This window comes from Protopterus annectens, chromosome 8.part0, assembly GCF_019279795.1.
Source record: "Protopterus annectens isolate FY-2018-M chromosome 8.part0, PAN1.0, whole genome shotgun sequence".
In the NCBI taxonomy this organism is placed as follows: domain Eukaryota; kingdom Metazoa; phylum Chordata; order Ceratodontiformes; family Protopteridae; genus Protopterus; species Protopterus annectens.
The window spans coordinates 1,896,920,065-1,896,936,364 of NC_056741.1; the positions used below are offsets into that span (position 1 = coordinate 1,896,920,065).

At 42.4% G+C, this 16,300-nt stretch overlaps 1 protein-coding gene across 1 annotated transcript in view; it reads right to left on the reverse strand.

Moving 5' to 3' along the window:
• Positions 1 to 16,300, reverse strand: part of LOC122808581 (protein-glutamine gamma-glutamyltransferase 2-like) — a 565,300-nt gene that overhangs the window by 353,394 nt on the left and 195,606 nt on the right. Inside the window, exon 7 of the mRNA XM_044079538.1 lies at positions 990 to 1,118. Coding sequence (XP_043935473.1) covers positions 990 to 1,118 — 129 coding nt within the window. The remainder of the gene's footprint in view (positions 1 to 989; positions 1,119 to 16,300) is intronic.

Consider the following 16,300-nt stretch of genomic DNA (forward strand, 5'->3'; position numbering starts at 1 on the left):
GTTGATATACCCCATCAGTGTTTTGTTTATTTTAATCAGGTCTAAGGGCAGTTGTCTTATACTTTCCTCTAGGTTACTGCATGTCATGTCTGCAACTTGCACTGCTTTTTGCTGAACAGCTACAGAACTTTTCCCAGTGTTTTTTCTTCACCTTTTATAACTGAATTTCTTTCCAGTCCTCTTTATTTCTTTTTCCTGCATCCAGGCAGTGCACTTACTAGCCAGTTACTGAAATTTACCCAAAGTATAAGTCCTCTGGCTGTCTCTTCTGAGTTTCTGTTTTCACACTGGGAGAGCTAGAATTAAGCTGTTACTCAGTGTGGAGCCATTTTGGAAGGCCATTCTGAATTTCTGTCTTGTAGCATTTTCACTCACTCATTTACTCACTGTGTCCAGGAAATTGTGGCTTTGACCCTCTCTCTTATGTATTAGTAATACATTGGTGCAATTCGTGCAGTGTGTGCAATGCATTCTGTCCCTGAATTTCTCTTATCCATCACCATTACAGTGGGGAAACTCATTAGCACCTCTTTTGAATATATCTTATCTGTCTGCCTTACACCTGTGTAACTCATTTACACACTCCATAACAAGTATCCTGTTTCTAAATACCTCTTACATACCAGTGTCACACTGGAGTAAGCAATTTATGCAATGATTGCAAAGCACCCTGTCGGTGAGACATTCATATGCATCAGAATCACTGGTGTAAGTCATACACTTGGTACCAAGTACTCTGTGAATCCCGCATGCGTAAAAATTACCCTAGTAAAAGCCACTTACACAATATATAACTTCCACACTGTGCACTAAGATGTATACAATGTGCAAGTTGTTTCTGAACTGCATCCTTTAACACAGAGAAAGTTATAATTTATAGCTTAATTCTAAAGTTTATCCAGAAATGATGTGAATGCCTCTAAGGAAGGAAAGAAAATCAGACTTTTTTCCTGCAGAACAGCAATGTATGCTGCCTGTACAGAACTTACCATAGCAGTCACAATCCTGCTGATGTATTCAGCTTCTGAACGCTTCAGAGTATCATTCACTGGATTACTTAAAGCTGGCAGGCTGTTATTCAGAATTTCAAAACAGATGTCCACTATATTTTCTTCAAACTACATAAAAAGGACACACAAAAATGCATTTAATACATTTCATTTTTGGAAGTTTGTTAGAATAAGCCAGTACTCTTTTTCAGGTATGACCCACAAGAGTGCATAGTACTACAGAACAGCACAAGCCACTCAGCAATATAACCAGACAGAAATAATGGTGTGTATGAAAAGTCAAAAGCTAAATGGAAGAAAAAATAAACAGAACGCAATACATTCAAGCAAACATTTATCATCCATTTGTCCATATCATGTTCAGGGTCATATAGAACTGGAGTTTGTCCCAGTGACCAGTAGACATAAGGCAGGAAGTTATCCTGGCTGGACCAGCAGTCCATCCCAAGACAAATTCCCACTGCACAGACACAGACCTACAGGCAGTTATCAACATTACTAGTTCACAGGCCAATGTGTTTGAGAAGCTGGAAGAAACCTGGGCCCTTGCAGAAAACCCATGCAGAAGGCAATTTCATGTATGTGTTAACTAGCTAAGTGAAATGCTCCTTTCTGAACTATTTTTAACTATGATCTGGGACACAAGGTAAGGGTGAATGCAGTGTATGTGGGATGAAACCTGAATACCCATATCAGAAGGACAGCCAATGTATTGCAGTGTATGTGGGAGAAAACCTGAATACCCATCAGAAGGACAGCTAATGTATTATAAATGTTATTATTCCAGTACCCTAGTCTATGTGAATGATGTACAAGAGAGAAATGTTGGGATATGTAAATGTACTCTGCAGTGATAAATACTTCCACATATAGGGAGAAGAATAAAATACAATTGTTATAACTCTAACAAGGCAGTGACATCGTAAGCCAATGATGCATAGAATAAAGGACGAGCATTACAATAAGCAATGGAAACTATGTTAACAGTAACTAGCAAAGACAATACCATACAACAGGATGATTGACAGAAAGTGACCAGGAAGCTGGAATCACAAACAATATCACAAAATTTATAAGACAGATATGTATCACTGGTATTGGGATGCTTTTTAAAAACATGAAGGGCAGGATCATGAGTGATTAGAAAGAGTTAGAAAAGGAGACTGATTCAGGAAATATGTGAGCTTTGGCCAGCTAACATCTACCTGAAATCAACTGGACATATAAGTGAATTTAAGTACACTTTTATCTGCTCTTTTTCATATAGTACTGTATTTAATTTATTTATTTGTGTTTCTCACTGAATATTAACTCAACTGAAGTTGTGGCTGTCTCTCTACAGAGTACTTGTTAGAATTTCTGTGTAGCCATTGATAGCAGTGGGGGTAGTTTCACCTCATCACTGATATTCTGTCCTGCCTTATATAAGTGGTACATTTTGAGTTATCTCTGCTTAATATCTGAGCTTTGTCTGGCTAACATCTACCTGAAATCAACTGGATGTATAAATGAATTTAAGTACACTTTTATCTGCTCTTTGGCTTTGAAATTGCCTGCCCCTCTTGTAGATGTGTATTTGGATACTCCTTCTGGGCCCATCTCATTTGCTCACTCAACTGAGTGCAGTGAGATCATATTCTGATTTCAGGCACTCCTACTGTGTACAAAGAGAGCATTTGGGAAGGACAACCCCTGTAGCCTCTTAATCCTGCTCTGTTCCCTCCCTCAAAAAAATAAATAAATAAATTATTTCTTTCTTTCTTTATTTATATATATATATATATACACACACACACACACACACATATATATATATATATATATATATATATATATTTTTTTTTTTTAATTCAGCTGCTCTTAATTTATTTATTTGTGTTTCTCACTGAATATTAACTCAACTGAAGTTGTGGCTGTCTCTCTACAGAGTACTTGTTAAAATTTCTGTGTAGCCATTGATAAGTTTCCATTGCTTATTGTAATGCTCGTCCTTTATTCTGTCTTAGTTGCTCTTCTGCGTGTTGTTATCTGTTCAGTCACTCTTACTCTGCACGCATTACTGCTTGTTAATAGCCTTCTAATTTACTGCCTTCTGCACTTGTTTTTTAGTTATTTGTTAATTTAATTGCATTTATTTGAACTGTATTTGCCGTAGTGTTGCTACACACACACTCGGGTGTGCTGGCCTGCACTGCAATTTGAAATGGATTTACTGTTGTTTCAGCTGCTTTTCTGTAAAAAAAAAAAAAAAATTCTAGGCTTGCTGTATCCAGGATTGTTGGTAAGCTTCTGAGCCCCCCCCCCCCCACCCCGCAAGCCTTTCTGTGTTGGAGGGAAGTCTTCTAGCATATCAGTGGGAGTGGTAAACACTAGGTAGCCTATCTACAATGGGAAGAGTGGGTTTTGGCCCTGAAATTGTAGTTCATTGGCCGCTTGGGCAGTTTTTCCATCTCTTTCTACTTTCTGGTTTAAAAGCCAGTTTTGCATTTGGTCCCCACCTTTCCTATAACTAGTGTAGTCCAGGTACAGATTTGCTGTATCCAGGACTGTTGGTAAGCTTCTGAGCCCCCCCCCCCCCAGCCCTTCTGTGTTGGAGAGAAGCCTTCTAGCTTATCAGTGGGAGTGGTAAGCACTAGGTAACCTAGCTACCACAGGAGGAGTGGTTTCTGGCCCAGAAATTATAGTTTATTGGCCGTTTGGGCAGTTTTCCATATCTTTCAACTTGCTGGCTTAAAAGTCTGTGTTTGTATTTGTTCCCCACCTTTCCTGTAACTAGTCTAGTCCAGGTACAGATTTGCTGTATCTAGGACTCTTTGTAAGCTTCTGAGCCTCTCAAGCCTTTCTGTGTTGGAGGGAAGCCTTCTAGCTTCTCAGTGGGAGTGGTAAGCATTAGTTAGCCTATATACCACAAGAGGAGTGGTTCCTGGCCCAGAAATTGTAGCTATTGGCCATTTGGGCAGTTTTTCCCATCTCTTTGAACGTTCTGGTTTAAAAGCAGCACTTGTGCTGGTTTCCCACCTTTCCTGTAACTAGCCTAGTCCAGATACAGATTTGCTGTATCCAGGACTGTTGGTAAGCTTTTGAGCCCCGCAAGCCTTTCTGTGTTGGAGGAAAGCCTTCTAGCTTATCAGTGGGAGTGGTAAGCACTAGGTAGCCTGTCTACTATGAGAGGAGTGGTTCTTGGCCCAGAAATTGTAGTTTATTGACCATTTGGACAGTTTGTTTGTCTCTTTTAGCTTTCTGGTTTAAAAGACCACACCTGCACTTGTTTCCCATCTTTCCTGTAATGAACGCACTGGGTAGCACTAGAAAGCCCTAAACTGATACAAGCCTTCTAGCTTAGAAGAGAGACTTTGGAGTGATTAAGTATCAGTTTTCTGTACTTTCTTTCTGTACTTAACTGTTTTCTGCCTAAACACAGATTTTCCAGCATTTATTGTGATTTAAAAGCTTGTTTTTTTTCACATATTGTACTTATTTGACTGCCTGCACTTTTAAAAAGTTTTTGTTTAAATAATTTAACTATTGTAGGCTACACACTAAAGTGCGATAGCCTTTTCTGAACGTTTGTAGTTGTTTAAAGCTGTTTTAAATGTATTTTTTACTGTTTTTGCCTTATCTTTTCAAAAAAACAAAAAAAACCCAAAAAAAAATTCCTTGTTTCCCGCCTTTCTAAGCTAGTATAGTCCAGTTTTCAGGCTAGTGCTGAATTCAGGGCTGTGATACTAATTTCTGAGTTGCCCATACCTTACTTGGATAGAAGGAAATTTCTCTGTTCACCTGTGGGAGAGGGGAGCTTTAAGCAACCTATCTGTCCCTGGAGGAGTGGTTCCAGCCCAGAAGTTAGTAGTTTATTGGCCATTTTGGGCTAATTTCTATCTCTTTCATTTCCCTACTATAAAAACCGCGTTTGCACGGTTTTCTGCACCGGTTAGCTATGGTTAAATTATTCATGGCTCCACTAAGTCTCCTCTTTAGTTTTTCCCTTGAACCTAGTCTAACTCTCAACGTAAGCACTTAAAAAGCATCCTACAGCCCAGCACTTGCTCAGACCTAATAGCAAGCACTAATATACCCTGACACTGATTGCCCAGCAGGGCAAGGCTCTTTATTCACCCCTCACCAACCAAGTGACTAAGCAGCTCACTCTACTATTCAGGCATGACCAAAGGGTAATTTCAGGTGTGCTCTCCAGTCCAGCTGGTGAATCTGGGTATCCTGAGGCAATGTTACAACTGCCTCATGTACAGAGACAACCCTCTCCTCCTACCACAAAACACTAACATATACAAGAGATGCAATTATACAGCTAAACTGGAAGCTAAGCTGTCTCCACCCAAGACTGGAACAGACAGTCAAGAGGAGAAGAACACTTGCACCACACCTCCAGCCACACACAGACCTACTAAAACAGCACTGGCAAAAAATACACAAAATCATACTCGGAGGCTCTAAATAAAAACCTGCAAAAGCATCAGAGACCTCCAAAGCAGACACCCAAACAACCTCCACCTCCTGTCACAAACTAGACAACACATAAAACACAAAATCAATGTGCCGCACAATCACAGCCCTTAAGGTGAAATAACATACCTAATACACTAGTAATAGGTGACTCTATAGTCAGGCACACTGGCATCCCACTCACTAGGCTGGACAAGCAGAAGGTTACTGTTAGCTGTCTGTTGGGAGCCAGAATCTGCCACATAACACAAGCCCTCAGGTCACTCCAGAACAAGTACAAATATGACTCTGTCATTGTTCATGTTGGTGTGAGTGACCTGAGACATACATCACTGGACTACATGAAAAGAGACATGGAAGAGCTCTCTGATCATATAACCCAGGCTGGTATGACCCTGAGCAGCATCCTGCCCTCACCAAGAATGATACCTCAGTATAAAGAAAAAATGATAAATTTCAACAATTGGCTAACCTTCTGGTGTCATTCAAAGGGGATCCAGTGTCTGTCAGTCTGGGACGACATGCTCGACAAGCCACATTGCATCGCAAGAGACGGCTTGCACCTGTCACTCCTAGGCTTCCGAATACTGGCCAAGGCTTTTGCTGCCCCCATAGTGCCTTTTTTAGGCAAGGCTCAAAAGTCAAACCCACCTCCGTAAACAGCACAATTAACAAAAAACTGAGGGTTATGCTACTCAGTGCCAGGAGTTTAAATCTCAAAATGCACGCGCTCAAAGCACTCCTCATTATGGAAAATGTCAACATCTGTGCAGTAACTGAAACCTTCAAGTCAAGGCTCCAGAGAGCACCTCAGCACTACCAGGCTACAACTCATACCACACGTGTCGGCCACAGAACATGGACTGAAACACAAAAGAAGGGGGTGTATCCATATTCATCAAGGATACCTACACCTCCAAGTTAGTGGCGCAGCATGATACCTCTGAGATCATCCATGTGCAACTAACATCGGGCAAATCTGCAATGCAAATTGTGGCCTGCAGCAGATCACCCTCCATGACCCAGGACCACCATTCCACCTTTCTGGAGACACTGGAAAACATGAAGGTCCTACCGAACACCCTGATATTGGGCGATTTCAATTACCCTACCATTCACTGGGAAAACTACTTGAGTACAAACTCCCAGGCCCAGCGCTTCCTGGAATTCATCAACTCAAATGCCCTGGATCAGCTGGTAAACTCCCTTACCAGAGGTGAAAACATATTGGACCTGGTCATCACCAACATGGACGACAGGTGTTCCACACCCGAGGTCCCGTCACTGGTTAGATCAGACCATAAACTAATCACTCTGGATGTCCACACCCCACCACCACCCCCAACTAAGGAAACCACAGTAAAAACGTTTCTAAAGAAAACATCACCTTACTTAAGACAGAGGTGGTAAGTTTCACAGCCCCCACACTAAAGGATAACGCTGCCCAAGATGCAGAAACCTTTACAAATGCACTCTATGAGCACCTACAAGGATGCATGGATTGTGCCATCCCTAGCAAAACCAAGACTCACTCCTCTAAGAGAAGGAAACCAGTTTGGTGGACCCCTGCCATAAACAGGCTATACAATAGAAGGAGGAAACTAGTTCAGAAAAAAAGCAAATCCCAAGAAGGAAAGACATCCCTGATCAGTATCAGTAAGAAACTAAGGTCCCTCATGAAATCATCCAAGGCTAACTTCGAAAGAAAAAATAGCCAAAGATTCAAAAGATAACCACAAAGCCTTCTTTAGCTATGTTAAGAATCCAAGTGGCAACTTGCAGATATGCACTGAACTAGTGAAAAATAGCACAAAATATACTGAACCCACTGATATTGCCAACATCCTGGCAGATAGATTCAGTGCAAACTTCACACCCCTCTGACCCCTAAAAGGGCCCACAACAATACTGGAAAAGTGTAGTGTCCAAGAAATCACAGATGCATAGGTGAAAACATCCCTTTCAAAAGCCAAAAACACAGCATCAATGGGGGCCAGATGGTGTCCCAGGCTGCATCTTGCACGAACTACAGAATGAACTAACCCCTCACCTAAACACGCTGTTCAGCCTCAGCCTCTCCATAGGCTATGTGCCCATAACATGGCACACAGCAACGGTTATTCCTCTCCACAAAGGAGGGGCCACAACTGACCCTGGTAACTATTGCCCCATAAAGCCTGACTAGCCTGGTCTGCAAGGCTATGGAGTGCATCATCATCGAACTCATTAACAAAGACATTGGGAACCTCCAAACACTTGACCTGACCCAGTTCGGCTTTGTTAAGGGCACATCATGCCTACTAAACCTGGTTGACTTCTTCAAGACAGTCACCAAGGCCATAGACAAGGGAAAGGTGGTTCACACAGCCTACCTTGACCTCGCCAAGGCTTTTGACACCATTCCCCACTCGGGTATTACAGAAAAACTCACCAGCCTGAACATAAACCCCTACGTCACGAGATGGGTTGCCAACTGGCTTACAGACAGAACTCACAAGGTAAGAATAGCAGGCTCCAGGTCCGACTCTAAACCAGTCACAAGTGGTGTCCTACAAGGTATGGTCCTTGGACCCCTACTGTTCGGTATATACTTCTCAGAAGTACAGGCAAACACAGGAGGACTATGGCTAACCAAGTTCACCGATGACTGCAAACTGAGAGCCATAATTGACTCTCTGGCTGACATGGACATCCTCCAAAAGGGCCTTACTGAGATGGACACGTGGTGTCAAAGTCATGGCCTCAAGCAAAATGCCAAAAAATGCATAGCCATCCCATTTGGGAAATACAAAACACCCACAAATTACCACATAGGTGGCAGCCCCCTTAATACAGAAGAGGTAATAAGAGATCTGGGGACCCAGGTAGATAGTAATCTCTCCTTTGACAATCATATTGCCAAAGTAGTTAGGAAATCCTTCTATGTGGCCCATCTAATTACTAAAGGATTCGCATATAGAAATAAAGAGGTTATAGTGCCCCTCTACTCGTCACTCATCAGACCCATCATAGAGTACAATGTCCCATTTGGGATGTACCTCAAAAAACACTTCCAACAGCTGGAATGACCACAAAAGTACCTCACCAAGAGATTACTGGCCTCAGACATATGTCCTATGCAGCCCAACTGAAAAAACTCAGGCTGTACTCAATGGCATATCGCTTACTCAGAGGTGATCTCTGCCTGACTTACAAAGCCAGGTCCAACTCAGATTTGATGGACATGCTCCATCTAAAGAAATCCAAGTCACTGCGAGCCACACGCTCTAGTGAGCTAAACTTCGCCACAACAATAAATAGAACATGCTGGAGGGATAGATTCCTGTCTCAGAGACTCCCCATGCTTTGGAACAAAATTCCAAACTACATTAGGCAGAACCCCTCACTAACACTCTTCAAGAGAAATCTTGACGAGTGGATGGGTAACAGAAAATACACCCCTGGGATCACTTCATTAGCTCTGCTTGACAGAGGATCAGTTAATTAATCAATGGGGCGGCGAAAGCCGACACACTCTGGCTAGGCTTATAAATGCCCTCGGGCAGATAGCCTAGTACCTACCTATGAACCTATGAAAGATTACCAAAAAGTAGGCAGTACAGTAAAAAGGAGAAGAAGCAAGAGAAATCAAAGGAGAGAGAAAGACACAGAAAAACAAAAGAGGCATTGCAGATTAGAAGTTGGTAGGGTAGGTTCACTGCAGATAAGCAATAACCTAAGAAACTGCAGAGACAAAAAAAAGATAGACTGAAAAAAAAAAAAAAAAAAAAAAAAATTTCATCTGCTTTTACTGTACTTGTGTTTTTACCTACTTCTTTTTACTTTTGCATCATCTTAAAATACTCAATTGTATTTATTACTGCTTGGTGTAACTCATTCTAAGCCTTTTGGTTTAAACACTTGGGCTTCGGACCAGTTAGTTGTTTTGCACTGAGAGGGTTTGTGGTCTGCACTGTTGTGGCAGAACAGGTAGCTTACATCCTTCTAGGTTGAGAACTGCTGATTGAGGGCTCAGTGTCTGTTATTCTAAAAGTGTATTAATTCTGGTTTAAGCACTTGGGCTTTCAAGCCAGTTATTTTACATTAAGAGGGTTTGTGGTCTGCACTCTTGTGGGAGGAGAGGCTGGACTCTGCCCTTCTGAGCTGGGAATTTCTGGTTAAAGGCTTATAGTGCATGCATATCTGAACTGTTTCTTACTGAAGTTGGTGCGCCTTGTTTGCTGTGGCATAGACTGGATTCGGGCCTGCTGGATCTAGCTTTGTTTGTGTAACTTGAGCACTAATCCAGACATTCTCTAAAGTATTCAATGGTATTTATTACTGCTTGGTTGTAACTTGATTAAAGTGTAGCTATCATTCAAGTCTTTTGGATTAAGCACTTGGGCTTCAGACCAGTTGTTTTACATTAGGAAGGTTTGTGGCAAGCACTGTGGTGGCAGGACAGGTAGCTTTCATCCTTCTAAGTTGGGAACTGCTGATTGAGAGCCCAGTGTCCAAGTGTATTAGTTCTGGTTTAGGCACTTGGGCTTCAGGCCAGTTATTTTACATTAAGAAGGTTCGTGGTCTGCACTCTTGTGGGAGAAGAGGCTGGACTCTGCCCTTCTGAGCTGGGAATTTCTGGTTAAAGGTTTATAGTGCCTGAATATTTGAACTGTATCTTACTGAAATTGGTTCACCTTGTTTGCTCTAGCATAGACTAGATCCAGGCCTGCTGAATCTAGCTTTGTTTATATGCTTGTTGTTTGTTTGCTTGTTATTTCTCTGGAAGCTAATTCCACCTAATACGCAACTTCTCAGCGCTTCTGTGGATCACTAGTGATATCTGCATTGCTTACTGTACTTATTTCCTTGTTTCACTTGAAAGAAAGTTACTGTTTGTCGTTTTGCATTTAGTTACTTGTAACACATTGCACTCAAGTTACCTGGCACTTGCTCACTAAAGCAATTATATAAGTCAGCACTAAAAATTAAAAGCACTACACCCTCACTCCCCACTGGCCCTTGTTTTCAATTAAGGATTTCCCAATATTATTCTAGCATGTCCAAAGGTCAGTTGTCAATCTCTTCTCCGGTCCAGCTGGTGAATCTGGGAATCTTGAGGCAATGTTATAACTGCCTCATGTACACAGACAACCCTCTCCTCCTCCCACATAACACAAATACTTGCGAGATGCAGCTATTTAGCCAAACTCGAGGCTGAGCTCTCTCAACTCAGGACTGGCAAGACCAGACAGGAGGAGAAGGCAACTACACACACCACAAAACCAGCCTCACATAATGCTACCACTCCACTGAATCAAACACATAAACACACAAAGACATACTCGGAGGCTCTGAGTAAAAATTTACCTAAACAGCAGAGGCCTCCAAAGCAGACACCCAAACAATTGCTACCTCAAGACACCCCACAAGCAATACATAAACCACAAAAGCAGTGTGCAAAGCAGTCACAGCCCTTAAGGCCAAATACAACATCAAACATACTTGTCATAGGTGACTCCATAGTCAGACACACTGACGTCCCACTCACCAGGCTGAACAAGGAGAGGGTCACAGTAAGCTGCCTATCGGGCGCTAGAATCCGCCACATAACACAAGCACTCGGGTCACTCCACGGCAAGTACAAATATGACACAGTCATTGTCCATGCTGGTGTGAATGACCTGAGACGTGCCTCCCTGGACTACATGAAAAGAGACATAGAGGAGCTCTCTGATTATGTAGCCCAGGCAGGTATGACCCTAACCCTGAGCAGTATCCTTCCTTCACCAAGAATGATGCCACAATATAGAGACAAGATGATCAGCTTTAACAATTGGCTTAATGTCTGGTGTCATTCAAAGGGGATCCAGTGTCTGTCTGCCTGGGATGACATGCTTGACAAGCCACGCTGCTTCCAAGGGACGGCTTGCACCTGTCACCCTGGGATTCGGATATTGGCTAAGGCTCTTGCCACCCCATAGTGCCTTTTTAGGCAAGGCTCAAATTCTAAACCTACCACCCTAGAAAACAAAAATGGGAAGAAACTTAGGGTAATGCTGCTCAATGCCAGAAGTCTAAATCTCAAAATGCACGCACTCGAGGCCCTTCTCAGTATGGAGAACATCGATGTCTGTGCTGTAACTGAAACCTGGTTCAAGGCTCCTGAGAGCACCCGGCACTATTAGGTTTTACCTCATATCATGTGTTCCGGCCCCAAAACCCAGACCACACCACAAAAGGAGGGGGTGTATCCATATTCATAAAGGATACCCACACCTCCAGGTTGGTGGCAACGCAAGCTTGAAACCATCCAGGTGCAACTAACCATAGGCAAAACTGCTCTACAAATTGTAGCATGCTACAGGCCACCCTCTCAAACTCAGGAACCCCACACAGCCTTCCTGAAGACACTGGAGGGTATAAATGTATCTCCAAACACCATCATATTGGGTGACTTCAACTACCCGAATATAGACTGGGAACTTTACTCAAGCCCTAACTTTCTAGCCCAACGGTTCCTGGAGTTCATACATTCAAATGCCATGGAACAGCTAGTCACTGTTCCCACGAGAGGAGAAAATATACTAGATCTCATTGCACAAACATGGGGACAAAATGCTCCACACCGGAAGTATATCCCTCATTGGTGAGATCTGATCATAAACTAATCTCACTGGAAATCCACATCCCGCCCCACCCCAAACAAAAAGACCATAGTGAAGAACTTCTCTAAAGCAAACTTCACACTACTCAAGACTGGTGTGGTATCCTTCAAGGCCCCTGAGCCAGAGGAAACCACAACCCAAGCTCTGAAGCCCTTACAAATGCCTTCTATGAACACCTTCAGGACTGCATGGATCAGGCAATCCCAAATAAAACCAAGACTCTTTCCACAAAGGGCAAACGTCCAGTCTGGTGGACCCCAGCCATTAACAAACTTTACAATAAGAGGAGAAAGCTATTACATGATAGAACAAAATCCATAAAAGGAAGTCACCCTGATCATTATTAGTAAAAATTACGAGCACTCATAAAATCAACTAAGGCCAATTTTGAGAGAAAAATTGCCATGGATTCAAAGGACAATCATAAGGCCTTTTTCAGCTATGTTAGGAACCTGGGTGGAAACTCCCAGATATGCTCAGAATTAGTCCAAAATGATACAAAAGTCACTGAACCCACAGAGATTGGCAACATACTGGCAGACAGGTTCAGTGCAAACTTCACCCCCCTCTCCCCCCCTAAAGGAGAGATAACTATCCCAGCCAAGTGTAGCCTCCCGGACATCTCAAATGCGCAGGTGAAAGCTGCTCTCTCTAAAGCTAAAAACACAGCATCAATGGGACCGGATGGTGTCCCCGGCTGTGTGCTACACGAGCTAAATGAGGAATTAACCCCGCACATAAGGCAGCTGTTTAATCTCAACCTTACCACAGGATACGTGCCCAAGGAGTGGCGTACGGCAACTGTGGTCCCACTCCACAAAGGCGGCGCCCCTACGGACCCTGGTAATTACCGCCCCATAAGCTTAGCAAGTCTAGTCTGCAAAGCTATGGAGAGGATCATAATGGAGCTCATAAACAAAGATATAGGGGACTTGCAGACATTGGACCCGACCCAGTTTGGCTTTGTCAAGGGAAGATCATGCCTTTTGAACTTGGTTGACTTCTTCGAAACAGTCACCAAGGCCATTGATGAGGGAAAGGCAGTCCATACAGCCTACCTTGACCTTGCAAAGGCTTTCGACACAATACCCCACTCGGGTATTGTAGAAAAACTTACCAGCTTAAATGTAAACCCATATGTCACAAGATGGGTTGCAAACTGGCTTAAGGACAGAACCCACAGGGTTAGAGTTGCTGGCGCTGTGTCAGACTCCAAGCCGGTCACAAGTGGTGTCCCACAGGGCTCGGTCCTTGGCCCCTATTGTTTGGCATCAACTTCTCAAAAGTACAGGCCAGAATGGGAGGACTTTGGCTGACAAAGTTTGCAGGCGACTGCAAACTGGGCGCCATAGTGGAAAGTGCATCGGACACGGATATCCTTCAGAAGGGACTCACGGAAACAGATAGCTGGTGCCAGAGCCATGGCCTGAAGTTAAACGCCAAAAATGTATAGTCATACCCTTCGGGAAAAACAAGGTAACCCCAAGCTACCATATAGGTGGCAATCCACTAAGCACAGAAGAGGTTATCAGGGACCTGGGGACCCAGGTTGACAGTGGCCTTTCTTTTGACACTCACATTGCTAAAGTGGTTAGAAAGACCTTCTACATTGCCCACCTGATCATGAAGGGATTCACATCCAGATCTAGTGAGGTCATTGTTCCCCTGTACTCTTCACTTATCAGACCAATGATCGAGTACAATGCCCCATTTGGGATGTATCTCACCCGACATCTGCAGCAATTGGAGAGACCCCAAAAGTTCCTCACCAAAAGGATAAAGGGACTCCAAAATCTGTCATATGCTGCCAGATTGAAGAAACTCCAGCTCTACTCAGTCGCATACCGTCTGCTCAGAGGTGACATGTGCCTGACATACAAGGCCATGTCCAACCCGGAATTAATGGACATGCTCCACCTCAAAAGTCCAAATGCACCAAAACCACTAGAGCAAGCGACTTAAACCTTAGCACGGATATAAATAGGACGTGCTGGAGGGATAGATTTATCACTCAGAGACTCCCTATGCTGTGGAATAAAATCCTGGTCCATGTGAGGCAGAGCACCTCGCTGACTCTGTTCAAGAGAAATCTAGACCTGTGGATGGGAGATCGTAGGTTTACCCCGGGAATCATCTCTGTGTCACTGCTGGACAGAGGCACAACAAACTAATGGGCACAGTATTTTTTCATATAAGGGGTGGCGTAAGCCACAAAAATTTGGGCTAGGCTTATAAATGCCTTAGGGCAGATAGCCTAGTATAAACCTATGAACCTAAGATAAGGAGACAGTACACTGTGAACAAGTCTCCTAAAGTGCTGTAAGAAAAACTGCCTGTTGAATGTTTAAGATGATAAATGTAATCCTCAGAACTACAAAATGCAAGTGTGAATGGTGAATATAGATGCTAACTTCAAGCCTGTGTCGTTGTATGAATAAGCACCCTACTCTGAAGTACAACAATCTTCCAATAAATGAAAAGAAAGCAAGGCTGGATGGGAAGGTGAGGATTTTTTTTCTTTTTTGTTTTGTTATGAAGAGACAATGGGAGAGTTATAAGCTTGGAAACATATTGCTGGAGGAGGTATCCAAGGCTACCATAATAAACTGCATTCTATCATCAGGACTGGATTTTTTTATATATATGTGTCTTCCAATGATGTAAGCAAACATCCTAATGAATTACATCATAAAGTATTTATAGTGTTTTAGCAATACCAAGAACACTTGTGTCGCCAACTAAAAAGGAGAATCCTAGGAACCAACTAATTTTCTTAACCTTAAAGCCATTGGCTTTGTCGATCACACGTAGATCACACTTATTAATTCAGGAAAAGAACAAAGTAGAAAAAAGCTAACATTAAAGGAAAACTCTATCCTAGAACTAAAAAAAATATGTTTTTTCAGTCTATCTTTGTTTCCAGACTTATTTTAACACATAAAAATCACTCTAAGTGCTTTATTTGTAATTTTAGCCTGTTTACCACAACATGGCTACCGATGGGGCTTGCTATATCAACATGATATTCTTCTCCTTCAATCCTTTCTCTTTCCCATAAAGCATTTCAAGTCTCCTTTCTGTGACTCATGCCGGACATAAGGAAGTAACTGTGAATTCCCATGCCATTGACATATAATGGGAAATCTGTGACTCACTGTCAGTTTGTATTCCTTCTGTGTTAGGACTGGTTCTTTTCTGTTGTTAATCACCTTCATTTATGTTTAGCTTTACAGCATAATTTGAAGTTATCCAACAGCAGCCAGAGTTGTAGCTAAATTGGATGCCTTTGTTCTAAGTGTTCTTTTGTAGTCCAACATGAATTGACAGTCCCCTCCTCCCACACTACTGCAGAGGTGTAAAAACTGTCACGGCAACTGACAGCTCAGAATTGAAAGGAAGGGAGTGCTATTTCAAATGTCTTCCCCTCTGCCTGCAGAATCATTTAGTTATTTAATTTGTTTGGCAGCAGCAGAAAGATTTATTTAAACAATTTCAATTTAATTTTCGCAAGCCAGTTTCAGATAATTTTTGATTATTTCATTGTGCTGATTTTTTATTTCCCCCTATTTCTACAAGACGTTGTTATGTTAACTTATTTTTGCTTTCCAATCTCTTTGAGGAACACCAGTCTAGTGACATGCTGTTTCTGTAATTTCCTGACATTTGCATCATCTCCACATATTTTAAAGGACTGCAAAACAGTACATCGCAAGCCTGTGTCTATGATGCTGGCACAGTAAAAGAATGTACTCAAAACTCACTGTATTCTATACTCCATGCAGTGAAGTTTTTTTTTTTCTGGGGGGGGGGTAGGGAGGGGGCTACTGAATATTTTGTGCATGTATGTATCACTTGCATAATGCAGATAACTGATGCATTTTTTGAGCTTAATATGATCTTATCTAATTCAGCTGAAACTATTTAGCTATCCTCTATTCCTTTAACCGGATTAGTAAATTTGCTTTGAGGCACTCCAATCTTACTGCTAAACTGGTCATAAATCGAGTTGTTAATTGGCAGCCGACACTACTCAGCCACACACAGTTACTCATATTTTTCACATTACTACTTTTGCTTCGGTGTCTTTAAAATAACAAAAGATATGTATGCAGTTTGCATGAAACACCACTTAGGAGGGTTGACACCCTTCAGTAAATTAAAGATTACAGCATTCAATTT